The sequence below is a fragment of the Pantherophis guttatus genome, chromosome 11 (genome assembly GCF_059756535.1).
Source record: "Pantherophis guttatus breed Tessera chromosome 11, ASM5975653v1, whole genome shotgun sequence".
In the NCBI taxonomy this organism is placed as follows: domain Eukaryota; kingdom Metazoa; phylum Chordata; class Lepidosauria; order Squamata; family Colubridae; genus Pantherophis; species Pantherophis guttatus.
Genome location: NC_142073.1, coordinates 3,954,543 through 3,982,243, shown reverse-complemented (window position 1 = coordinate 3,982,243; position 27,701 = coordinate 3,954,543). Strand labels below are relative to the sequence as shown.

Here is a 27,701-nt window from a genome sequence, read left to right as displayed (position 1 = left end):
TCACATCCTGGACATAAACTGTTTCAACTCCCACCCTCAAAACAATGCTATGGAGCACTGCACACCAGAACAACTAGACACAAGAACAGTTTTTTCCCAAACGCCATCACTCTGCTAAACAAATAATTTCCTCAACACTGTCAAACTATTTACTAAGACTGTATTACTATTATTCTTCTCTTCCTTACTAGTATCTATCTTTTCCCACTTATTACTGTAACCATGTCACTTGTATCTTTCAATTTATATTGTTTTTATTTGTTTCCTAGTACGATTTGATAGCTTATTTATGAACATATCTTTTCTTTTATGTACACTGAGACCATATGCACCAAGACAAATTCCTTGTGTGTCCAATCACACTTGGCCAGTAAAAAAATCTATTCTATTCTATTATTAGTAACCTTGACTATCACTAAGTGTTGTATCTTTTTATTCTTGATGAATGTATTTTATTCTCCTTATGTGCACTGACAGCATATACATCAAAGATAAATTCCTTGGGTGTCCAGTCACACTCGGCCAATAAAGAATTCTATTCTATTCTAGTTTCTAAAAACCACAATGGAAAGATTCATTGAGGAGTAGGCCAGCCTGCTGCCTTATTTAACATCTAATTTCAGAAACAGAGCAAGTTTCTTCCCTGACATTCATTCCCAGTTAATTTTAATTAGTGCCCTTCTAGTCTCTCCTGATTCCTGGCTTTTCTTTAAGATAACCGTCTTGCGCAAGCTACCTTAAAAAGTAAGTGAAAAACATATATATATATATATATATATCCAGCCTGACTAAGTCCACATCTGGTTTTTTTTTCCCCTTTCCTTCAGACTTCCTCTGGCAGCCACTTAGGAGCCTGCGCATCTGGGGATGTTTGAAAGCATACAAAGGAATTGCTGGAGCAAGCAGAAGTGGAAAAACCTCTCAAGAAGGAAGTGAAGATGTGCTCATAAAAAGAAAAAGGGGGAACAAAGAAGTTTTACAACTCAAATCTCTCTCCCCGAGGTATCTTGGACCGACCGAGGAGGACTAGAAGGAGGGAAGAAAAAGTGGAGAAGATGAAGGTGAACGTTTCTTTCAGGATTGTGGACTGCGTTTTCAAAATCCTCCTGCTGCTGCTCTCCATTTTAAATCCAGCTTCTGCACCTCCGCCGCCCACCTTAAGGCTCTCGGAAGAGGTCGCGGGCAGGGACCTCATCCCATCACCCATCATTAAGTTTCCAGGTGACGTTTCCCCCAAAACAGACAAAGAACTGGCATTCGTAAGTTGAATATGTTGTTTTTATTGTTGTTGCAATAGTCTTGCAATATTTGTGCAAGACCTGGCTCCGTATCTCCTTCCAAAGTTATAGACCAGAGACCAAAAAATTGTTGGCAGACCGACTGACTTCCTGGTCTTAGAAAAGCTTTTCTTTCTTTCTTTCTTTCTTTCTTTCTTTCTTTCTTTCTTTCTTTCTTTCTTTCTTTCTTTCTTTCTTTCTCTCTCTCTCTCTCTCTCTCTCTCTGTCTGTCTTTCTGTTTCTTTCTTTCTTCTCTCCCACTCTCTCTTCTTTCTCTTTCTCTCTCTCTCTTTCTTTCCTTCCTTTCTTTCTTCTCACTCTTCTCTCTCTCCTCTCTCTATCTCTCTGTTTCTTTCTTTCTTCTCTCCCACTCTCTCCTTTCTCTCTCTCTCTGTCTCTCTTTCCTTCCTTCTTCTTTCTTTCCTTCCTTCTTCTTCCTTTCTTCCTTTCTTCCTTCCTTTCTTCTTTCTTTCTTTCTTTCTTTCTTTCTTTCTTTCTTTCTTTCTCTCTCTTCTCTCTCTGACTTTCTGTTCCTTTCTTTCTTCTCACTCTTCTCTCTCTCTTCTCTATCATTTCTTTCTTTCTTCTCTCCCACTCTCTCCTTTCTCTCTCTCTCTGTCTCTCTTTCCTTCCTTCTTCTTTCTTTCTTTCTTTCTTTCTTTCTTTCTTTCTTTCTTTCTTTCTTTCTTTCTTTCTTTCACCAAGGCAGAACAGTGTATTTTTGAACACTCTCACTCCAGAGTGAGAAATCTTCAGATTTCTGAGCCTTGAATAAACAAATCTGAAGCAAACCCTACAGGTTTCTTTCAGGATGACCTACAATATGCTTGTAAGTTTTTGTTTTTGCTTTCTTTTATGTGCGTATAAAGTATAAGCTTTAAGAGTTAGGACTTCCATCTGGATGATTTTCTTACTCTGTTTTTTTTCTTAACGTATGATTTATGCATAGTCAGAGAGGCCCCCTTACTATTTAAAGCTTAATTTTTCAGCCAACTTGCTAACGAGTCTCAACTCTCATCTTGAAAGGCAGTAATTGCCCCTTAGGACTCTGCCAGGGTTATGTTTGTAGCAAATCTGTTGGAAAGGGTGGGGGGGTCTATAAAATGTTAGTTATTATAATTACAATTCCTCCTCTGCCTATACAGTGATTCTTTAAAAGTTGACTGTCTAGAAAACACATTAGGAAGAACACGCTCCCGTGACTTAGTAGCCTGAGAGTTTATTTATTTATTTATTTAGAAGATTTATATGGCTGCCAACTCACTCTGTGATTCTTGGGTGGCTTGCAAACAATTAAAAAAAAACCCAATATAAAAAAGAATAAAAATAATAAACCCGCAACAAAGAGTGGTTTACTTTGTCATACAAATAACTTTTTTTCTCTTGACCTTCGTCATGATACTGTATAACACTGCGGCCCAACTGCAGAATTCAAATCCTCATATCAATACAGGAGAATATTTGTAGGTCAGGAGTGAAATGAGAGTCCTTGGCGCTCTCTGAGTTTGGTTGTTTTCTTGCAGATGTTTCAATATACTAGCAGTAATGATGTTACCTAGTTTGGATAATGAAACATCTGCAAGAAAACAACCAAGTTCAAAGAGCACCAAGGACCCAACAGTCTTCTCCTTCTCCTCCTACTCCTCTTCCTACTCCTCCTCTTCCAACCTCACTCCCTTCTAGCACTGATGATGTTACCTAGTTGGGTAATGAAATGTCTGCAAGAAAACAAACTCAGAGAGCACCAAGGACCCCACAGCTGCCACCACCTCCTCCTCCTCCTCCTCCAACACTCGCTTCTAGCACTGATCATATTACTTAGTTGGGTCATGAAATCTCTACAAGAAAACAACCAAACTCAGAGAGCACCAAGGAGCCCTCAAATCATGAGGGATGAAAGACTAACTCAGGACATGGTTGATGCAAGCTTCTTTCCTTGTTCTCCAAGTACAGATTCAAAGCCTTTGACCTAGCTGTTATTCCAACCATAGATGACATCAAGGTGTCCTCATGTTATGGTCAAAAAGTAAAAATGGCAGCCATGATGGAATGACTGAAGCTCTGGCTGTTTGGTTTGAGTTTGGGATTTTTTTGTGCACCACATTGGCTTCCCTCTTTACCATTTGACCATCCTCTAGGACACTCATCTACCATATTGTTATATGAAGCAATAGTTACATTGCCCAGCCTAGTTTTAATGTTGACGTCAACTTCCAAGATGGACAAATGATGACTTATTTAACCTGAAACATGCTGATCGTTTTTGACTTGATTCTTGTCCAGTCAATTAAGACCAAGACAAAGGCAGGATTAGGCAACCGTAGGTGTCAGCCCTGGAGGCCAACTTTTTTTTAGATCTTCAGGGCTGCCATATTTAATGCTGTGAGAAACTGGGAGAGGGATTGCATGGAGTGGTGGAGATATCTAGCCATAATAACATTCCTTTCTCTGAGAGTCAAGGACATTCAGCCCTGCACCTGGAATGGCATGACTGGGAGGCATCTCCAGTTGGAACAGTGCACTGATTGGCCCATGTGATGGACATGTGGGTGGAGGGGAAGGAATTTAGACTTTCTTTTGGGTGGGGAAAACCTGGAAGCTTTCCGATTTGGGTTTTCCCAGATGTGCCAATATGAAATCTCTAATAAAATGGAACTTTGAGGAACTTTTAGCCTTGGAGTTTTCTTTCGTTGGGGATGTTTCTTGGAACCCTGACAGTAGGGCTGATCTTTGCTTTGGGGCCATTGTTTGAAAATTTTGATTTTTTCTTTGTTTGTTTTCAACAAGAGAGGTAGCCGCTAAGATCCATTGCTTTCTTTCCATGTTCACTGCCCATCTTTTTCTTCTCTCCAAAAGCAATACCTCAACAAGTATTATGGATGTCCCAAAGATAATTGCAACCTACTCGTCCTGAAGGACACTTTGAAGAACATGCAGAAGTTCTTTGGGCTTCCTCAGACTGGAGAACTGGACCAAAACACTATAGAAACTATGAAAAAACCAAGGTGTGGCAACCCGGATGTGGCCAATTATAATTTCTTCCCCAGGAAACCAAAATGGGAGAAAAACCTTGTCACGTACAGGTAGGTACCAAACTGGCACAGTGTCTTCTGAAAATTATTACCCTAAGAAGGAGAACCTGGGTTTTTTAGTTGTTCCAACCACATGGAGGAGAAAGAGCATCAGCTTTCAGAGGAACTTCCATCTCCAAATCTAGTTGTTGAGGTTTGCTTGGTTGAGGTTGAAAGGGCTTCTTGAAGGTCCAGTATTTGTTTCCTCCACTGGTCTTATGCTTGCAACTGCCCAGCAGGAAACCAGTAGAAAATTAAAGGATTCTACTCTATTGTTCACTCTTCTCAGAGTTTTTAGAGGAAGACAGCATCACTCATAGAATTAACATTGATGTGACAGCCCATAAATCTATAGGTCCGTGATGGTGAATCTATGGCATGCAGGTGGTGGCCAGTTGCTCTTCCGGGTTTCATTGCACACATACACAGCGGCCAGCTGGTCCAGCATGCATGTATGCAGTGGCCAGCTGCTCTTCTGGGTTTTGTTGCGTGCATACGTGGCAGCCAGCTGGTCCAGCACGCATGCATGCAGTGGCCAGTTGTTCTTCCGGGTTTTGTTGCATGCATATGTGGCGACCAGCTGGTCTGGCATGCAAGCATGCAGTGGCCAGCTGCTCTCTTCTGGCTCCGACGCTCGCAGGGGCTCCAGGTTCAACATTCAGTGCCGAAAAGGTTAGCCATCACTGCTATAGGTCAATGTGGACTCTATGCAAAGGGTTGGCAGAAATCTTTGCAGCTTTCCTGGCAGGAAGTGGTTTGTCATTGCCTTTTTCATAGGGAAGAGAGAAAGTGACTGGCCCAATGCAGCTGGCTTCGTGCTGAGGCAGGACTAGAATTCACGGTCTCCAGGTTTCTAGCCAGGTGCCTTTACACTACAAACTGGGCTCTCTCTTTAACTGGTGCATAGAACTGGATTACCAAAATGTGGTCAAAGAGAAAAATGTCCCATTTTTCTACAGGACCCAATTTTACCCATCTTTGGCTGCATCCGTTTCTTTGGTATGCTGAAAAAAAAACAGCAAGTAATTCCAATCCAAAGTAATCTGTGAATTCTTGGTTTACAGAATTATGGATGGAAACTAATCAAGGAGAGAAGCAACCTAGAATTAAGGAGAAATTTCCGACAGTTAGAACAATTAACCGGGGGAACAACTTGCCTCTAGAAGTTGTGGATGCTCCAACACTGGAAGTTTTTAAGAAGATGTTAGATAACCATTTGTCTGAAGTGATGTAGAGTTTCCTGCCTAAGCAGGGGGTTGGACTAGAAGACCTCCAAGGTGCCTTCCAACTCTCTTATTCTATGTTCTTATTCTATAGACTAGGTCTTTCCACAAACTCTAGAGGAGTCAAGGGGTCCTCCATGCTACAGAGGGACAACCTTGTCCTTCCACCAACTGTTCTTTAAGAAAAGAGCCGTCTTCCTATTTGAAAGCTTGCAAGCATCCTTCCAGAACGGTCGTTTTTAAGAGTAGAATGTCTCTTTTTCTGCTGTTCTTTAAGGGAAAAAAAAAACAAAACCTAAAACTTGCATTCCGTTGAACTCCATGGAACAGCACACCACAGGCTCCTGTGTGTCTGCCTTTCTCTTCTCAGAACTTTTGATTTGGCACTTTGAGCTGGAGATGATATTAATCCCACAGCCGTGTTGTGTCTGCAGCAGCAAAACTGAGCAGAAATCACAGGGTGACTAGAACAGGAGATATTTGAAATGGCTCTTCGTAGACCATGGGTTGCACAAGGTTCAGGCAGAAGAAATATACTTTTTTTTTTAAAAAAAAAAATCCATCTCAGTTTCAGCCGGAGATTACTGTTTACAAGCTTCCTCCTTTTCTGCACCTCATTCAGATGACTTGGCTGGCCAGGAATTAGCTGTGGAACAAAAGCAAATTGGCTAGCGGATTTGGGAGTCAATCCAATGAAACAAGAGTTTCGTATAGAACACATAGCCAACAAAGGTTGGCTTTGCAAGGATTTTTCTTGTATTTGCTTGAAAAGAGGGTTAAATTTTAGGATGCATATTTTAGGATGCATTATTCCAAGCTGGCTTGTCAAGCTTTGCAGATCCCAGTCAATCCAAGATGATTCAGCAGATAAATTTACAAGCACAGGTATAGGAGGATTAGAAGTTTGCAAGAATGCAAATTCCTCCTCCCCTCCCTGCCCCCTCCCCCAAAGGAAGAGTGGTAAATGATTCCATTCACCATCAGAAGGTTTCTTAAAAATAGAACAGAAGGAGGAGTGGGGGAGGGATAAGGAAAAAAAACAGGGAGAAAGGGAGTGAAAGGGAAGGAGACTACGAAAGGGAGAAGGAGGAGAAGGAGAAGGAAAGGAAGGGAGATGGAGGCAATGAGAAGAAGGAAGAGAAATGGAGAAGGAGAAGGGAGATAGGGAAAAGAGATGGAGATGGAGAGGAGGAGATGGGAGGGAGGGAGGAAGGAAAAGGGAGACAGGAAGGAAGAGGAGAGTGAAGGGAAAGGAGATGGAGACAAGGAGGAGAAGAAGGAAGGGCAATCGAGAAGGAGAAGAGAGAGGGAGATAAGGAAAGGAAGAAGGAAAGTGAAGGGAAAGGAGATGGAGAGAAGGAGAAGTAAGGAAGATGGAGACAGGAAGGCAGAGAGTGAAGGGAAGGAGATGGAGATAAAGAGAAGGAATAGCTTTGGAAATTAATTCCCTTTCTGCATCTGCTGGTGCTATCTGTTGACTCTGGCTCAGAAAAAAATACAGCATTAAATGAATGGGTCTGTATGTAGGATTAAGTGTGTGAGGTCTATCACAAAGATAGAGAACCTGAGGACCTCCCCCATGTGTTAAACTACTCTTCTCAGCCTTTCTCCTGTCTGGCTATGTTAGGGAGAGTTATTGAGAACTATAAGTCTGCAGTAACAAAGTGGGTCTCCTCCAGGGCTGGAGCCCAAGAGGACAGATGAAATCATGTCTGGTGCCATCCAATGGCCGTCCAGCTTTTGTGTAGCCCAGAGGAGACAGACTTTTGAGTCAGAGCTCTGTATCTTTGCTGACAATCATCATCATCATCATCATTATTTTTGTCTTAAGAATTCTAGGCTATACCCCAGATCTGGATTCTGAAACGGTTGATGATGCGTTTGCCCAAGCCTTCAAAGTCTGGAGTGATGTCACGCCGCTGGAATTCTCTCGAATTCATGATGGAGAGGCAGATATCATGATCAATTTTGGACGATGGGGTATGAACATAATAATACCAGTGGTGGGTTCAGCCGGTTCAGGCCAGTTCGTGCGAACCAGTAGTTAAATTGCTGACTGACCCCGCCCCTTCCTGCCCCACCCATTCCAGGAGTCCCCACACACCCCATTTTGGCTCCCAGGTAAGTGCAGGGAGGCTTCCTAGGCCCAAAACGGAGCACGGGGAGGGCGGTGCACCCCCCCCCACCCCCGTGGCCCATTTTCACTCCCAGGAGGCTTCAGGGAGGCCTCCTAGGCCCAAAATGGGGCACGGGAGGGAGCATCCCCCCCGCGGTCCATTTTTGCTCCCAGGGGGGTTCAGGAGGCCGAGTGCTGCCTGTCACACACCCCTGGCCACACCCACCAAGCCACGCCCACAGAACCGCTAGTAAAAAAATTTGAATCCCACCACTGAATAATACGGTGTATCAGTTCCTACTCTGGTTTCTTGGTTGAGTTGAGTTGATTTGAGTTTCACCTGGGTTTTACTCCAGTGAGTAAGAAGCCCAGTATAAAGACCAACCACCTCTAATGGGTGTGTGATTCAAATGGCTCCAAATGAAACCTTGGATGGTGTCAAAGAAGCCACAGGCAACCTCAGGAGCCCTGCCAGCCGTGGAAAAGTGCCAGGACCTCTCTATTCAAAGAGAAAAAAATTCTGTGAAATAGAGGAGATCTCGAAAAGGGTTCTGTGCCCAAGGAAACAATGGAAACTTGCAACAATTGGATTCCTTAATCGCCAATAATCAAAGGAAGGGATGGGTTCTCTTAATCCTAGAAAGAAATAAGATCAAAAATAAGGAAGTCCCAACTCTCTCAGGTGCTGTTTAAGATCTTGGGAAGCTAACTTGTTTACTGCTCTCAGGAACCGCAGTCTGGATTAAAGGATGTTTTGCCCAATCCTTCCAAATCCAGTTTGTCTAACCTATCCTTCTGCTCCCAAAGCTGCTTTCCAAAGAGGCAACTGGACTTTCTGGTTTTTCTTTGAAGATATTTCGCTTCTTATCCCAGAAGCTTCTTCAGCTCTGACTGGATGGTGGGCAAGAGTTGAAGAAGCTTTTGGGATGAGAAGTGAAACGCCTTCAAAGAGAAACCAGAAAGTCCAGTTGCCTCTTGAAAAAGCACCTTTGGGACAAGCATGACCTGGAGGACGGAGAATCTCCATAGACATTTACTCTTCTACTCAAGAGGTCAAGAGGGTATGGGTGTGTATATTGCTGATCCATAACCTTTTGTGGTAGTAAGATTGCATTTTATTCATCCCTCGCTCCGATATAAGCCTCAGATTTCACCCAACAGCAGAAATAATGCTTAAATTGGCATTCCTGCCCCAAACGTGTCCTGATGCCAGGGTCCGATGCCGTTTTGCTTTTGTTCCTTCTTCTGCAGAGCATGGGGATGGGTATCCTTTCGATGGTAAGGATGGTCTTCTGGCCCACGCTTTTGCTCCTGGACCAGGGGTTGGAGGTGATTCTCATTTTGATGATGACGAATTTTGGACTTTGGGTGAAGGCCAAGGTAAGACAGCTGTTTTCGCTTCAGAGCCTACTCAAGGGTCATTGGCTGCTATTGTTGTGGTCCGCCAGTGCCCTGTGGAGCTGGCAGCAGAGTCGGACAGTGAGGAGGCTGGGGAGGAACACGGGCCAGTCCTGGGGTCTGGGAAAGGCTCGAACGAGGGCTTCTGTGTCGGAGGCAGAGAAAGGGCCATCTGGGAGGTACGTGTTGCCTCCGGAACCTCCAGAGTCAGATCTCAGCGAGGCTGAGGAACAGGGGGAGCCTGTGCCCAGTGCATGCATGTGCAGAGCTGCCAGAAGGCAAGAACAGTTAAAACAAAAGGGACGACTCGGGAGTAAGGCTTGGAGATGATTGGCCCCTCCCATAAGACTTAAAAGAGGAGCAAAGGCATGTGGGCCCTTTGCAGGAAGCAACGTTGTTAATTCTGCGCAGTTTAAAGTCTGAAGCTCTGTTTGATTCTGGACTCCATGTGGCTTTGCCAATTAGGTCTTTGGCAGTGTGTCAAAGGAGATAAAGGTGGGTGATTATCAGCCTTATCCCGAAGGACTCTTTGCAACTATTTGGGACTCATCTGTGAATGAACAGAATTCACAGCCGTTGAAATAAAAGAGGTTTTTGGGACTACTTGTGTGTTTTACTGACTCAGGAAGCCTAGGTCAGAACAGTTCTGCTGATGAATCCTCTGTCCTCTCCTTTCTAGTGGTCAGGGTGAAATACGGCAACGCGGATGGAGAGTTTTGCAAATTCCCCTTCCTATTTAGTGAGAAGGAATACAACAGCTGCACCGATGCAGGACGAAGCGATGGGTTTCTGTGGTGTTCAACCACCTACAACTTTGATACAGACGGCAAATATGGATTCTGCCCCCATGAATGTAAGTTGAAGGGTGGCTGTGGGGCTTTAAGGAGGCTGCTTTAATTGGGTATTGGCTTGTGGTCTCACGACAGAGTAGACGCAAACCATTGAATCTTCTCAACCTTCGTGTGTGCTGGTTTCCATAAATTCATTTGATCTCTCAAGGGACAAGGGAAGAGGTGAAATTCAGCAGGTTCTGACAGGTTCTGGAGAACCGGTAGCAGAAATTTTGAGTAGTTCGGAGAGCCGGCAAATATCACCTCTGGCTGGCCTCAGAGTGGGGTGGGAATGGAGATTTTGCAATATCCTTCCCCCAGGAGTGGGGTGGGAATGGGGATTTTGCAGTATCCTTCCCCTGCCATGCCCACCAAACCACACCACACCCACCGAGCCACGTCCACAGAACTGGTAGTAAAAAAAATTGAATTCCACCACTGGACAATGGTCTCACCATTGGGTGAGGGGATTAAAATAAAGAGCCAGGATGTTGAGGAGGAGCTGCAAAACACCACTGGATTCAAAAGTTCAGGGAAATTGATGATGTGATACCATGGTTCCTTCACTGCAACAGAGAGGTTGACAAAGCCAATGAGTTCATGAGTGGGCAGGAAACCAGAATCCCTGCCAAGTGAGAACCATCTAATTCCAAACGCCAGTTTTATTACTGCAGTAATTTCTCCCTACCGGGCATTTATCAGATGCTCGGCTACCATCAAAGAGAAACAATAGTAAGCAAATGTCCATTTCCCCTGAATGAAGTCAAATGTATATGTCCCAGGATAATGGTGCAGCAGGATCCAATCTGGGTCAAGCACCAGAACCAGAGATGTAGTCTTCCAAACTTTTGGATTCATGCTGGAGACCATCCTCAGAGAACTTCTCTCTCACCAGAATGGAGAGAGAGAGAGAGACGTTGTCAGGGTTCCAAATAACACCCCCAACGAAATCAAACTCCGAGGCTTGAAATTCCTCAAAGCTAATTTTTATTAGAGATATCATATTGGCACATCTGGGAAAACCTGAATCTGAGAGCTTCCGGGTTTTCCTCACCCCCCAAAAAAAGTTCAAGTCCTTGCCCATCACCCCACATGTCCATCAAACAAACCAATCAGGTACCCTCTGGAACAAAAGATACCTCCCCAGTCTTCTCAGCACAGCTGCAGGGTAAAGCGGCCTTGACTTTCTGAAAAGAATGTTATTTTGACTACATATCATCTTCACTCCAGACAATCCCCCCTCCCATTTTCCCACAGTAGAATTTGTGGCAGGCCTGAAGGGTCAAAGGTAAAAGATCTCTCTTTCTGTCTTTCCCTACCCTACCCTACCCAACCCAACCCTTCTTCAGTAATCCCTTCCCTTCTTCATCAATTCCCTTTTTAAAGAACTATCGTGGTAAACGTAACAATAAATCAGTCCCTCGATCCAATTTTTTTTTACCACAACACTCATCATTTCCAGCTACCATGGCCAATTCCCATGAATGATGTCATCGCTCGTAATGTATTACTGGTTACAATTCTAGTGTCTCAGCTTTGACTCTTTGATTTGCGTTTGATAGGAAAGCAGGATTTAAGGACCATAAATCGTATATATAAAAACAAAATCCGTGTGTCTCAATATTTCCCCAACCTCCCTCTAACTTTTGACGTAGCTTTTGAGAAGCGGATATAATAAAAGCCATTGAAACGGCAGCTGGTCTGAATGTAAATGTAGATATTTTGACGTTATTGGCAGAGAGGAAAAACAAGCCCTATCTCTCTGCAAATCTTATAAATACACACATCCTTGAGAAAGTGTTTGTCTTGAAATTCACCAGGAAGGAAGGACCCTTATTTAATCTGTACTGTTCTTTCCTTGCCTACTTTGTTTTGCATCTTGCGGCTGTGATGATCTGTCCTTTGTGCACATTACTTTAGAACTAAACTTGGAAATGCTTGTTAAGCAGGGAATGAAGACAGAAAGAAGACTTTTCTTTCATGGATCAATATTTTGGGGAACCTCCCAAAACTCGCTGCCCTTGAGAATGGCGAAACAGGGAAATTCTGCGAACAACCTTTGAGAGCCTCTGTCTTTTGGGAATTGGGATCCTGCCTTTCAGCATTGTTCCTCCATTGAATAGTCTTAGATTCTCTTTTTAATTATTGTTATTCCAGTACTAACGTTGTCTCTGCTATCAAAACTGCAGAAGCTGCTAAAGAGAATTGTGGAAAAAACAGAGGATTTGGAAACCTTTGGTGGCTGTGCTCACCAAACAGCCTTCTTTGGACATGGAGGCAATGATTATTTCCAGCAACACTACATTAACTTTCCATACTGTTTTTTTTCCCCCTAAATTGTCAGTGGTTAAGCTAATAAGATATGTTGTTAAAAGGCCAACATTGGCCGAGTTTATAGCCCAAAGCTGCTTCCCCAGTAAATGAATATGCCTGTCTTAGCAGCCTCCGTTCCCTTTTCATTCTCCAAAGAAAAGCTGTTTTAAAGGCAGTCTTGGAACTCCGATGCTGGCTGCATCCAGACGTGCATTTTAACTAGCGTTTCTGGAATGGTCTTCTGAACAAACAAGAAACGTGGCTGGAAGGCTAAAGGAAACCCATTCTCAAATCACTGAGTCAATGAATGACATCTGTTGCAACTTAACCAGCCACAACAGGTTGTGGTGGGTGGATGTAACACAATTAGCTTCAAGTTTTTGGGGGGAAAAAACCCTGGATATTGACTAAAGCAATGATGGCAAACTTTTTTCGGCACTGAAGGCCCAAACCGGAATGCCTCTGCATGTGTGTGCACTGGAAATCTGAAGACCAGCTGGCCAATGTACATGCGTGCGCTGGCCCGAAAATTGGCCCAAAAATGGCCTGAAAACAGCTTGAAAATGTCCTGAAAAATGTCCCAAAACAGCAAAAAAACAGCCCAAAGAAAGGTGTGCTTTTTACCATTTTTGGCCATTTTGGGGGCCATTTTCAGGCCATTTTCTGGCACTCTGATGTACGGGCGTGTGGGCGGAGCCTTCTGCCACTGGCGCTACTGGATCGAGCGATCCAAATAGATCCGGCTGAATTTCACCACTGGTTTTAATTGTACAGGGATGCAGTGGCTCAATGACTAAGACACTGAGCTTGTCGATCGAAAGGTCGGCAGTTCAGCGGTTCGAATCCCTAGTGCCGCACAACGGGGTGAGCTCCCGTTACTTGTCCCAGCTTCTGCCAACCTAGCAGTTTGAAAGCAGGTAAAAAATGCAAGTAGAAAAATAGGGACCTCCTTTGGTGGGAAGGTAACAGCGTTCAGTGCACCTTTGGCGTTGAATCATGCTGGCCACATGACCATGGAGACGTCTTCGGACAGCGCTGGCTCTTCGGCTTTGAAATGGAGATGAGCACCGCCCCCTAGAGTCAGGAACGACTAGCACATATGTGCGAGGGGAACCTTTACCTTTACCTTTAATTGTATGCCTCTTACCCTGCAGCTCTTTTCACCATGGGTGGAAACTCGGATGGGCAACCGTGCAAATTTCCCTTCCTGTTTGAGGGAAGATCCTTCGACAGCTGCACCACAGAAGGAAGACAAGATGGGTATAGATGGTGTGGCACTACCGAAGATTATGACCGGGATAAGAAATTTGGATTTTGTCCAGAGACAGGTAAGAAGATGTTTGGTACAACTGGCATGGGTTTGTTTGAAGGAAAAAAAAACATATACTACCTCTTTCTTCGGTGTCATCAGACCCAAATTATAGGCTTCTGGAAATCAAAGCGATAATTCATAATAATTACAACAAAACTTCTAAATGACCAAGCAAGAATTTGATAGTATACTATTAACTGCTCCTACTTTTATTGATTTAGAAAAGAGTGCAGAGAAGAGCAAGAAAGATGATTAGGGGACTGGGGGCTAAAATATATATATAAAGAACAGTTGCTGAAACTGGGTATGTCTAATTTGATGGAAAGAAGGACTAGGGGAGACATGATAGCAGTCTTCCAGTATTTGAGGGGCCGCCCCAAAGAAGAGGGAGTTAAGCTATTCTCCAAAGCACCCGAAGGCAGGACAAGAAGCAACGGGTGGAAACTAATCAAGGAGAGAAGCAACCTAGAACTAAGGAGAAATTTCCTGACAGTGAGAACAATGAATCAGTGGAACCACTTGCCTCCAGAAGTTGTGAATGCTCCAACACTGGAAGTTTTTAAGAAGATGTTGGATAACCATTTGTCTGAAGTGGTGTAGGGTATCCTGCCTAAGCAGGGAGTTGGACTAGAAGACCTCCAAGGTCCCTTCCAACACTGTTATTCTTTTTTTTTTTAATGCAGCAATGTCTACCGTGGGTGGGAACTCTGAAGGACAGCCGTGTGTTTTTCCTTTTATATTCCTTGGGAATAAGTATGATTCTTGTACTACTTCGGGACGGCAAGATGGGAAGATGTGGTGTTCTACAACTAGTAACTACGATGAAGATCGCAAATGGGGATTTTGTCCGGATCAAGGTACAGATTTTTCTCCTCCTCTTCCTCCTCCTTGTAAATGTTACAGCATTTCTTCCAGTTCTCCAAGGTATCAAAAAACAAGGAATTACACCACAATTTTAATGGACCAAAATAAAGGTCAAAGAATCAAAAAACATAGTTCTTACGAAACAGCCTATCCTTGCATTGTTTTCTATTTTTCTTATGTTTCAACCTAGCAAAATAGGCTAGAGTTTTAGGTTGCATTGCAACATGTCCTTGGTGAATCAAAACATTTCTCTTACAAGCTTCCCTCATTCTCAGAAGTATAACTGAGATCATCAAATGTTCAGAAACAATTGCAAAAACACCCCCCCCCCCAAAACATCCTAAGAAACTTACAAATGAGTCAACTGTGAAGTTAACCATAAATCATTCCTTCTCACACAGTTTCCCAACAGCTGGATCGGGAATGTTTGAACATGACTGAAAAGTAGAGTTTAAATATCACATGTCTTTTGTCTTCGTAGTTAATTTGGATTTTACAGTACTCAGTATATTTCATGAACCCAGCTTTAGACATCTCTAAGTCTTAGTTTTTGACTTTGTACAAGTGACGCCAACTATAGTTTAGCAATAACAGTAGCACTTATATACCACTTTACAGTGCTTTATAGCCATATCTAAGTGGTTTACAGAGTCAGCCTATCGCCCCCAACAATCTGGGTCCTCATTTTACCGACCTTCTTTTTTTCCCAATTTTTAAAAATTAAACTATAAAGCATTATAAAATGCAAAATACAAAAGTAAATAAAAGGGCAGTGAGAGGGGAGAAGGAAGTGAGGAAAAGGTAGGGAAAAGAAAAGACCAAGAAGCACTGACTTCCGTCTCTCTCTGTTGCAGTAGAATAAGGCATTAATATCAAATCACCGCTTTTTGTTTTTCCATAATAATACGAACAAGTCATTCCTATAAAGATCTATCAATCTAATCTGTAAAACCCAAAGTCAAAAGTTACGTTCTTTTACACATCAAGCATGAAGTTCAGAAGCGGTTTCCATGCGGAAACAAAAGTAATTATGTTCTTTTCTTTCATTGTGACATCTTCGGTCTTGGATGTCTTTAAAGCCCCAGAAAGTGCTTTTGTAAAATGGTTAGGTTGACTTCACAAAGAGATATGTATGGACAATATCATCCAGCAGTCATAAAAGCTGATTTATTTTCTTCCAGGGTACAGTCTGTTCTTGGTTGCTGCTCATGAATTTGGCCACGCAATGGGACTCGAACATTCTCAAGATCCCGGCGCGCTCATGGCCCCCATCTACACCTATACCAAGCACTTCCGTCTTTCTCAAGATGACATTCAAGGGATCCAAGAACTTTATGGTGACGTTTCCAGTTGGTTCAAACCTATCTGAAACATTTGAGTCCATATCAGGGGTGAAATGCTACCGGTTCGCTCCGGGGTGGGGGGGTGGGAGGTCATGAGACTGGGTGGGCGTGGCCAACTTTTTTTTTTTTTACTTTTTAAAGCATTTTTTACTACGAATTCACCTGAACCGGTAGTAAATAAATGCTTTAAAAAGTAAAAAAAAAAAAAAGGTTCTGATATCACACCTGTGCCGCACGATTGTCAGAACTTCTTTTTTTTACTTTTTTAAAGCATTTTTTTTACTACCAGTTCGGGCGAATAGGTAGTTAAAAAATGCTTTAAAAAGTAAAAAAAAAAAAAGTTGGTCACGCCCACCCAGTCACATGACCCCCCCAAACAAGCCATGCCCACCAAGCCACGCCCACAGAACTGGTAGCAAAAAGATTTACATTTCACCACTGGTCCATATCATGATTAATCTTATTGCTCAAGCTTTTCCAGGAGAACCTGAAATGGTAGAATAATTGTGGCGAACCGTTTGAAGAAAACCAGATGCCCTGTTCTCTTTCTTTACCTCTTTTATCTAACCCCCCCCTTTTTTTTTTTGCATTACCGGGGGTGGGGTGGGGAGAAAAGGCAGAATGAAGGAATCCTGATATTGCTTCTCTTTCTGATTTCTAAGCTTAAAAGAAGAACGTCCAGATCATTGTTGACTTTTCCTTGATTTGTAGGGGGTTCTACTGATGTTGGACCAGGACCAAAGCCAACTCTTGGACCTGTCACTCCTGAACTTTGTGGCCAAGATCTTGTCTTTGATGCCGTGGCTCAAATTAGGGGCGAGATCTTTTTCTTCAAAGACAGGTGAGTGGTGGGGGAACCAGAGAAGGATCTATTCGATATTTATCTCTTCCTTTACTCTCCAGAAAATGAGGGAAGGTCACTGCTTTTTCCCCCACACTTTTCTGTGGCCGGAAACATGCTGGTTGTCTGGTCTGTAGCTTTCCCTTCTGTCTCACAAGGCCATTCTCACATACCATTACGGGTAGTTCTACCATTCATTTAGTGACTGTTACAATGTTACAACGGCACTGAAAAAAGTGACTTGGGACCATTTTTCACCCACCTGTTGTAGCCTCTCCATGGTCACATGATCAAAATTCAGATGCTTGGCAACTGACTCATATTTATGACGGATGCAGTGTCCCAGGGTCACGTGATTCCCTTTTGTGACCTATTGACGAGCACAAGTCAATGGGGAAGCCAGATTCACTGAACAACCGTGTTGCTAATTTAACAACTGGGGTGATTCACTTAACAACTGTGGGAAGAAAGGTCGTAAAATAGAGCAAAGCCCACTTAACAACCGTCTCACTTAGCTACAGAAATGTTGGGCTCCATTGTAATCGTAAGTCAATGTGTACCTGCGCAAGGAGCCACGCTTTGTGTGATAACAGTTGGGACTGAACCATGTTTTATTCTCTAATGGGAACCACAACAGTTGTGTTTGTAGTTATTTGGTTATTTGGGAGTACAGTTTAGGGAGTGGTACGGTGGCCTAATGGTGGAGCTGTTGTCTCACAATCAGGAGGCTGTGAGTTCCATCCTAAGTAGAGGCAGATATTTCTCTCTCTGGGCACAATGAGAATATATCTGCTGAACAAAACTCCGCATTGGCGACAGGAAGGGCATCCGGCCATTAAAACACTCTGCTAGCTCCATTCAGCTGTCCAGACTCCACCCCACAAGGGATTATGGTGTCATTAAATGAAAATGATGAGTTTAGTTTTGGATTCAAGGCAGTATAATAACACGCGCAATGAAAAAGTGCTTACAAGAAACAACCAAGTTTAACATGTGAATCCGGACCGACGTGTTGAAAATGACAACTGAGCTCGTGTCGCTGTTACCAGCTATAAAGCTGGGTGGTTTTTTCCCTCTCACACAACCGGAGAGCCAGCTCTCATTTAAAAACAGGAAAAAAAAGAAAGATAATGCAACTAAAAAGCCTAATCTGACAAGCCATTTGCTCAACATCTATCAAATGGCAGCCTTCTCTGACTCTTTATACAGTGGCGTTTCCAGACTTGCTGCCTGAGAAATGGGCCAGCTGGTTTCAGCTATTAGTTTTGGAGTTCTTTAAACAAAACGAACTGCTCATCAGAGATGGAGGGAGGGAGGGAGAGAGAGAAAAAAAGAGATTACACAATAATGTTTTTATTAACATCCTGTCCCATAATTTCCTACATACTGCCGCTGAAATCAAACCAGAATTAAGTTGGTTTTTCTTTCTTTTTCTTTTTTTGTCATGTTCATAAATCGAAAGAGGATATCAGCTCAACAGCTTCCAAATTGCTCCTTTCATTTCCACTGATGAACAGTTTTAATGTTCCCGGGTTTCATTTACAGCCAAGCTGTTTTGATCGATGATTATTAGATTTGATCTTTTTTAGTTGCTACGATCATAATCTTCCAGAGTAATGGAATACAATACAAAGGTTGGCTTTTGCCGAACGCGTATCCATCTGTTCAGAGTACAGCGCAGGGGAAGGCTGAAAGAGTTTTAAGTGCCTTGTAAATCAGTTTATTTGCTAGGATAATTGAAGCACCCGCTATTCCGTCTTTCTTGCTTGCTTGCTTTATTTTCTTATTTTTGTTGTTGTTGTTCTTTGCTAAGAATTAATGTGAGTGCTGGAGAAAATTGTTATAAATGGCAAACGTCTGGGCGCCACACATTAAAAAAATTCATGGGACAACCCCCACCAATAAAAGATTGATGCACTGAATAATAACAAAACCCTCCATAATTTAATGTTTATGTTATTAGTAGAATGCGAGCATTGTTGTGTGTGTGTGTGTGTTTGTGTGTGTGTGTCAGTAGTGGGTTTCACTTACGGTTGCTACCGGTTTGGAACTCTGAGAGCTTGCGTGTGGCACTTCTGCGCATGAGCGGGGCATCCATGATGACATCCCGGCAGGTGAGCGGAGCCTCCCGTTGCCGCTACCGGTTCGCCGAACCAGGGCGAACTGGTAGAAACCTACTACTGGTGTGTGTGTGTGACACATGAATGCACTTTGCTCAGTTTGCATAAAAAGCACCTCTGCCAATAAAGTTGCTTGTCATTTTTTGGATAGATTCTTCTGGAGAACAGCTAATGAACGGAGTCGTCCAACGGGACCTTTGCTCGTTGCTGTTTTTTGGTCTGACCTTCCAGAAAAAATTGACGCTGTCTATGAAGCCCCTCAAGAAGAGAAGTCGGTATTTTTTTCAGGTAAGATTTGGGCTGAAGTCATCTAAACACACATACTCAAATACACACCTGGATTTCTGTAAAGCCAACTGCTCCAACTAGAAGAATAGAATAGAATAGAATTTTTTATTGTCCAAGTGTGATTGGACACACAAAGAATTTGTCTTGGTGCATATGCTCTCAGTGTACATAAAATAAAAGATACGTTCATCAAGAATAATAAAGTACAACACTTAATGATAGTCATAGGGAACAAATTAGCAATCAGGAAACAATATCAATGTAAATCGTAAGGATACAAGCAACAAAGTTACAGTCATAAGTGGAAGGAGATGGGTGGTGGGAATGATGAGAAGGTTAATAGTAGTGCAGACTTAGTAACAGTTTGACAGTGTTGAGGGAATTAGTTGTTTAGCAGAGTGATGGTGTTCGGGGGAAAAACTGTCCTTGTGTCTAGTTGTTCTGGTGTGCAGTGCTCTATGGCATCATTTTGAGGGTAGGAGTGGAAACAGTTTATGTCCAGGATGTGAGGGGTCTGTAGATATTTTCACAGCCCTCTTTTTGACTCGTGCAGCATACAGGTCCTCAATGGAAGGCAGATGGGTAGCCATCGTTTTTTCTGCAGTTCTAATTATCCTCTGAAGTCTGTGTCTGTCTTGTTGGGTTGCAGAGCCAAACCAGACAGTCATAGAGGTGCAGATGACAGACTTGATGTTCTTTAGAAGATTTGGCCTCCAGGATCCAAAATTTGTAGCCAGGAAGATGTTCTAATCTCACATTGTTGCTTAGTCCATGTTTATTTTATGTTAGGAAGAAGGAAGCAATTCATTTATTTAGTATGCCAATGCAAATTTTTCATTCAATTGCCTCATTTTTGAAGAAGCTGGAACGGATTTCCTGCAGAAGCTGTGAGTGATCCATCATTGGAGGATTTTAAGAAGAGATTGGAAGCCATTTATCCGGAATACCATAGGTTCTCCTACCTTGAGCAGGAGGTTGGACTAGAAGACCTCCAAGGTCCCTTCCAACTCTGTTATTTTGTATTCTGGTTTGACCAAAACATGGTTCTCTTTCAAAATTTGCCCCGTTTTGAATTTTGCAGGGCTGAGTTACAGTTAGAAACAGCCCAACCTTTCCCCATTTCCATATTTTAGAGAAAAAATATTTGCAAAAGAAAGGACAGGTTTTGTACCATAAACTATACAGTGATTTTTTTTTTAAAAAAAGTATGTTGTTGAAACTGGCACAAAATTGCATTCACGTTTGAGTGCAAAGTGTTTTTATATGAAAATAGACTTTTTGTATATGTTGGAGTGGTACGACATGCGACAAACTAAACATTCAACCAAAACGAGAAATGGAATCGAAATGAAACTTCCATCTCTTCGCAGACCATCTATTTTCATGCAGCCACGCCAGCTGATCTGGGAAATGATTTTCAGTGGTTGCCTCAGCCAAACAAAAATGAATAGCAAAATTTTTATTTTATTTTTTTGCTCTGATCTGATCTGCTACACAACACAAGAGAGTGAAGGAAAATAAAATGAGTGGGGATGTAGTGAAATTTATTTATAGAACAGGGGGAAAACACTTGCAAAGTGATTTTTTCATAGCTGAATGGCATTTTAATCCTTATTGTGTATCATATTACATGATAACTGGATATAGTCTAAACATCTGATAAGTCCATAATTTATAGTCTCACTTCCTGTGGTTTTTTAGAAGGAACCAAGATTTAAATACTATTTATGTATTACTTATTAAATGTATAGGCCAGGAGTGAAATCCAGCAGGTTCTGACAGGTTCTGGAGAACCGGTAGTAGAAATTTTGAGCAGTTTGGAGAACAGGTAGCAGAAATTTTGAATAATTCAGAGAATTGACAAATACTACCTCTGGCTGGCCCCAGAGTAGGGCGGGAATGGGGATTTTGCAGTATCCTTCCCCCAGGAGTGGGGAGGGAATGGGGATTTCCCATTCCCAAACCAAGCAGGAGAACGCTTTCATACGTGATGCACAATTTTGTCACATGCAGGGGGTTAATTCTGAAATGGGAGTGTTTGGCCTGTCCCAATTTACCTCCCTAATTTACTTAATTTCGCTTCACTGCCTGAAATCCAAGACCCTTTGATTGAGAAAAACCTCTTTCTCCTTCCTCTTAATCTCAACAGAGATCATGACAATCTGATGCTTTATTTTCCTAGGAAATGAATACTGGATTTATACAGCCAGCACCTTGGAAAGAGGGTATCCAAAAAGACTTACCAGTCTCGGGCTGCCTCCTGACGTGCAACGTGTCAATGCTGTATTTAACTGGAGCAAAAACAAGAAGACTTACATTTTTGCAGGGGACAAATTTTGGAGGTAAGGAATCCTGCAACCCCAACACTGCGATAGCGTAACAATGCTAGGCAGTTAGGAACATTGCACAGATTCACACACTCAGAGACATCACTAAAAAGCAGAGACATCACCCTGCCAACAAAAGTGTGTATAGTCAAGGCTATGGTTTTCCCAGTTGCAATGTCCAAGTAAATTCAGAAGGTAGACAGTAGAATTCTTTATTGGCCAAGGGTGATTGGACACACACAAAAATTGTCTCCTCCGGTGCATAAGCTCTCAGTGTACATACAAGCAACAAGTGATAAAACATGACCATCATCATAAAATACAATCATCATATATCATAAGATCCAACAGTCGGCGATAGTCGTAGGATATACAGTAAATAAGCAATCAACATTGATCATAATAGGATACTAACTAAAAGGCAATCAACATCAATCATGAGGTACGAATAATAAAGATAGTCATAGGAAGCTAAGGAAATGGGCAATAGGACAGATGGAAAGATGAGAAGGATAACAAGTGAGGAAGGAATATGTCTTTTTTTGTTCCTGTCTATTTTACAGATACAACGAAGTGAAGAAGAAAATGGATCCTGGCTTCCCTAAATTAATTGCAGATGCTTGGAATGGCGTCCCAGACAATTTAGATGCTGCCCTGGAAGTGAGCGGAAGTGGTAAGCTGCTATTTGTTTTCTAAGATATATATCTTGTGTGTGTGTGTGTGTGTGTGTATGTATAGATGTATATACATACATACATACATACATACATACATACATACATACATACATACATACATATATATATATATATATATATATATATATATATATATACACACACACACACATACACACAATAGTGGCCAAAATTGTGGAAACCTTTTGGGAAAAGTGTATTTTTGAGGTTTGATGGCTAATAAGATCGCTTTTTGGGGGGGAGTTTCAAGATAATCATATTCCACTGCTGGAATGGACTGGGAATCCCAACTGAAAATCTGTGGAGCCAACTAAAGAAACTTGTTAGTCAGAAGCGACCCTACAATAAAACCCAGTTAACAGAAGCCATCATTCAATTTTGGTTTCACATAACAGCTGCAGAACTCAAAGACTTGGTTCACTCCATGGGAAGATGTTGTAAGGCCGTAATTCATGCTAAAGGTTACCCAACAAAGTATTAACTGAAATGACTCATTTTTTCTACGTGTTTCACTTTTCTTCTTTATCCTGTATCTGCTATTCTAATAGCAAATCCTTCATAAAAGTTACTGCATTACCTTCTTGATTAAATTATCTTTCCAATGATATATAATTTTATGGCACGACTCTGAAAAAAAGTGGTGTTATTAATTTAGAAAATACACTTTTCCCAAAAGGTTTCCACAATTTTGACCACTACTGTATATATATATATATATATATACACACTTCAGCCTGCTACTGCATTATTTTTGGAGACATTGTCTGCTGCCGTGGTCACTGAAAGGCCGACAGTTTTGGCAATCTGCCGGCTGCCACAGTAAATTTCTCTCTTCGGTGAAAATCTCCCACTGCTGTAAAGAAATTTAGGAAGGGTGACCTTTGCTGAACTTTGCTGGGCTGTCTGAATAACTCGTCTCCAGCAGAGTAATCCTAACCCCCTGTTTAATGCAGCCCAGATTCTGGTTAAGGAATCCTGCCTTTATTAGTAGATGTGTGGGGTGGAGGTGGGGAGAGAGACTGAGAGAGAGAAACCTCCTTTGAACTGAATCTCCTAAATGGCTGAGAACTTTTCACAGGGGTTGAGTTGGGAAAGAAGGATGGAAGCTCAAATTCAAGCTTTTAACCCTCTGTCTCCATCTTTTCCTTTTTTAAAAAAAAAAAATGGCATGCTTGAAAAAAGAAGGGAAGGAAAAAAAAATATTTCCAGTAATATGATTCTTACTGGCCTCTGGAAAGTATAGGCTTCACTCCGTCAAGTTTTTACAGTTGCAACAGACCGATTCTGCTAAACCCTCATTTATGGATTATGTGTAGGGTTGGAGATGGCCTAGCCATCAATCATAGCAAAAAATCTCCCATTCTTTCCTCCCTGGGGCACAACTAATCAAAGATGCAGCTTTTTATATCTTTTGTGGCCTCTAAAGTCCATTTCCAGAATGGATTGGGAGAAAAACCTGAGCCCTTTTTTTTTTTTTGGTGATGGTTAGAGGAACTCGGAGATGTGGACAAAGTTGATATTTTAAATCATGTTAGTTTCTGCTGAACCGTATGCTCCAAATAGTCCTACTCATAAAGGGGCGACTTTCAACAAGTCACAAAAACAAGTTCCCAGAGCATGGGCTCCAGCACCAGCCCAAAAGCTTGGAAGAATAAACTTTTGCTCCTGGTGATCGAATCAGATTGGATTCTTCAATATTATCCCGGGGACACATATATTTACTTTTGTTCATGAGTCACCAAAACTTGATGTAACCTTTGAAATGATGGCCATTTGTAGTCCATCCTGGAGATAAGAGTGGGGCAGAATTTGGGGGAGGGGGAAGTTTTTTCCAAAGTTTTTAAGGGAAAGAAAGTGGAAGGATGGTCTCCTGAAACATCTTTGTGGAACGTGAAGAAACTTGAGGGGCCAGATGGTGATTGAAGAGGAGTCACAGAGTTCCCTACATTAGTTTTCACTAGAGTAGAGCTTGGTAGTTGATGGGGAACCCAACGTCATCTTACCTCAATCTGTGAATTGTAGAATCGTGGTAAGCCAAACCATGATTTATCTATCAACACAACAGTTGCTTATCTAGGTTCCCTATGAAGGTGAAGGTTCATTCTCCGAGCTTCCTGAATGTTTCGTTACCAGGCTAGGTAACAGCTTCAATGGAGTTTCTGTGGAGGGGATATCAGTATTCTGTTTAAAAGGGCTTCACGTGTGGGGGTATCAAGTGAGGGTCTTATGATGGGTCAGGTGTGACTCATCATTGAGTCTTGTGATGGGTCAGGGACATTGGGAAGTGAACACAGTGGTGGGATTCTACCGGTTTGGATCGGTTCGGGTGAATCATTTGCTCCGACTTTCAGCTGTGAGCAAACTGGTTCTTTCTTTGAAGTGGGCCCGCCCACCTGCTCCTGCATTATACCATATTTTTCGGAGTATAAGACGCACCGGAGTATAAGACGCACCTACCTTTTTTGGTGAGGAAAAGAAGAAAAAGAAATCTCCCCTCTGCCTCTGAGCAATTTTGCCTCCTTGCAGCAAACAGCAAACAGCCTGCTTTACTTTCATTTTCATTTTCAGCATCGCTTGATTAGCACAAAGGGGAAAAAAATCTGCTCCAGCAATTTTCTTCCTTGCAGCAAGCAGCAGAGGCCAAAACAGCTGAGAGCAAGATAGCTGAGAGTCAGGAGGCTGATCCAATCAACCTGTGCTAATTAGGCTGTGCTGAAGCTAAAAGGAGCTGTTTTTTCTTGCTGTTTGCTGTAAGGGCTTTGGCTTCTGCTGGGGGGCAGAAGCCAAAGGGTGGGGGCCAATGAGTGGGCGGGGCTACATTCAGTATATGAGACGCACCTAAATTTTCACCCCCTTTTAGGGGGGGAAAAGGTGCATTTTATACTCCAAAAAATACGGTACATACCTATATTTCTGCTTCCGAAACCCAGCTGATCGGGGTGGTAGAGTAGATTGCCACTCCTCAGCTGGTTTTCTTGCTCTCAGCAATACGGAAGTTCAATTTTCTACAAAGTGTGCATGTGCGAAGTGCGTGCTCAGCGAACCGGTTATTAAACCAGTAGATCCCACCACTGGATGAACTGCTGGTCGGAAGGGGGGTTGCGTGGGTTGGTTGACGGTCGATGCTGTCTCTGGTTGGCTGTGTGGTTGATTTGGATTCCTGGGGAGTTCATAGGCTGGTTGTAGGTCAATGTGTCTGTTGATGGAATTGCTTGTGGAGTGCCAGGCTTCGATGAACATACGAGAACGGTGGGTGGTAGGGTGGCCGATGGGTTTTGTGTTGCTCCAATCAAACCCAGCCACTGAGTTGACTCCCAGGTTATACAGACACCTGCTCTAGCGAGTCCCAGAACTGTGATTATATATATGCTTGCTAAAGGTTGTTTTCTCCTTGCAGGTCACAGCTACTTTTTCAAGGACTGGTACTACCTGAAAATGGAAGATCAAAGCTTAAAGATTGTGAAAGTCGGCAATGTGAAATCAGACTGGCTGGCTTGCTGAGCAAAGCGCCCCCTTTTCCTAACCAACCATTTATATCTGTTTTGATGTGTAAGAGTCCTATGCCTTACCCCACCATTAGAAATAGAGCTATATCCTAATTCAGGGGCTTGTCTGGTACCAGCCCAACCTATTCAATACCACTACTTGACACAACGGTTTCATCTGATAAAGGACAGTGACTTGGAAGCAAGTCCCATCAAATCCTTCCTTCTCAAAAGCCTTTAGAACTCAGAATTCCTAGATCTGACATTTCTTCTCCTTCCGTCTCAAAATTTAAGCTATATAGGCCTGATGTCATTGCTCAGCGTTCCAGATTGGCAAAGCTACTGCTAAGATACCGTCATGGCCATCTTGTTCTCATTTTTGAAAGCAATCATTAGCAAACCGTACGCAGAGATCAAAATATACCCCTAAATGTAGCAAGTTAGCACGCCAGGAAGTTGGTGGCTTCAACACATGCCAATCTTCTAAATTTAGAGAGAAGCAAAACGGAGGGTTTAGAATTTTATTTTATTTTTTAACAGCCTGGAAGAATCAAGTCCAGCCATATACAGGTCTTGTTCTTTCAAGTCAGGTTGGACATGAAATGAAATTATATACCAGCATCCCGAATCTTGAAAAAGTTCCAATTACAGAAGCTTTGAAAAGCCTTCAGGCTTTCCAACCTACCTGTAAGTCAACTATGGAAAGGAGAACTTTATATTCTGAATTTTGGCCTCTGAACTTTCCACATTTTCTTGGGGGGCAGGGGGAATCTTATCAGTTTCGGTTCAGATTCGCCCAAAGGGGCCTTGCTTTTTCCAAGAAGAGCTTTAAACTCTGCCGTTCCCAAGTGCTTCGTTTGTGATTCCCGTTTCTTTATCCACGGTGTTGCGAAAAAGGCCGAGGCAAGGCACAGGCTGCCTGGGGATATTGTGTTAAGCACTGAAACACGATGAAGTCACAGGGGAAGAAACTTGCTACAGGTAGCCCTCGACTTATGACCAGAATTGAACCCCCAAAATTTACGTTGCTAAGCAAATTGGTTGTAAAGTGAGCTTTGTCCCATTCTATGACCTTTCTTGCCACCGTTAAGGGCATCATGGCAGTGGTCTAGTGGTCTTCCCCCTTTAGTATGCTTGTCAGAAGGTCACAAAAATATAATTGCGTGACTCCGGGACATTGCAGCTGTCATAAGTACATGCCAGTTGCCAAGCAGCCGAATTCTGATCACATGATCATGGAAATGCTGGAACAGTTGTGCAAAAAATGACCATCAGTCACTTTTTTTTTTCAGTGCCCTTGTAACTTCCAATGGTCACTAAACAAATGATGGTAAATCAAGGACTAAGGTTTTTTTTTTAAAAAAGAAAAGCATATCTTTACTTAAAACCAGCCATTTGCTTCATGCACTTTGCCGTCTTCAGATCTTAAAAGAAACACAGATGGAGTGACCCATGAATTTGAAGTTGACATGTTGTAAGAAAGGCCAAGTTTTGAATGCTTCGTGTTTTATTTTTCTTCTCTTTATTGTACCGGGATGGCTTCCTCTTCCTTCCTCTTTCTTGTCCACCCATTTCCTCACGGTTAGATTTTAAAGCATCAGGCAATGCAAACCTTCCACTGTAGACCCCAATGGAGGGATGATGTTCATAGAAAAGGATTTTTAAGAAAAAAGAAAAGTGTACATACCAAAAATCAGTGTTACCAATAAAGGAAGAAAACCAAATCTTCTGTGAGTGTCCAGTTTCTTAACTGAGTTGAGAGGGGCTTGCAAAGGAGAGCTAATGTTCATCAAAGTGCTAGAATTATGCATGAAGGGTACACATTTGGATTGCAGATAAAATAAAAAGGAACGGGAAGAGGAAGAAGGGGGTTCATTTTAGGAGAATTCCAGGCTAGTATTTTCTTGTGTGAGGTTTAATTTTGCTTAAAAATGCATCATCTTACAATCCTCGCCACGATGCTGATGTTTTTTTGACTTTGAGTCAGTGGTGACTACCTGGATACTGTAAGTCCTTGGCAAGACTTTGGAAGTGGTTTGCCATTGCCTCTTTCCTAGGGCTGGGAGAGACTGCCTGGCCCAAGGTCAGCCAGCTGGCTTTTACGCCTAAGGCAGGACTAGAACTCACAGTTTCACTGTTTCTAGCCTGCTGCCTTCACCATTACACCAGACTGATACTCTGAAGTCTGAAGTTGG

General features: G+C 42.5%; 1 protein-coding gene across 1 annotated transcript; it reads left to right on the top strand.

The window, feature by feature from the left end:
• Positions 1–510: 510 nt before the first annotated feature.
• Positions 511–27,230, top strand: MMP2 (matrix metallopeptidase 2). The gene is made up of 14 exons (XM_034426518.3): positions 511–744; positions 828–1,259; positions 4,134–4,360; positions 7,403–7,551; positions 8,939–9,067; positions 9,765–9,938; positions 13,383–13,556; positions 14,224–14,397; positions 15,586–15,741; positions 16,459–16,588; positions 18,860–18,996; positions 21,179–21,338; positions 21,887–21,996; positions 25,419–27,230. Exons 2-14 carry the CDS (start codon positions 1,056–1,058, stop codon positions 25,520–25,522), a joined length of 2,028 nt encoding a protein of 675 aa, XP_034282409.2. The 5' UTR covers positions 511–744; positions 828–1,055; the 3' UTR covers positions 25,523–27,230.
• Positions 27,231–27,701: the final 471 nt, after the last annotated feature.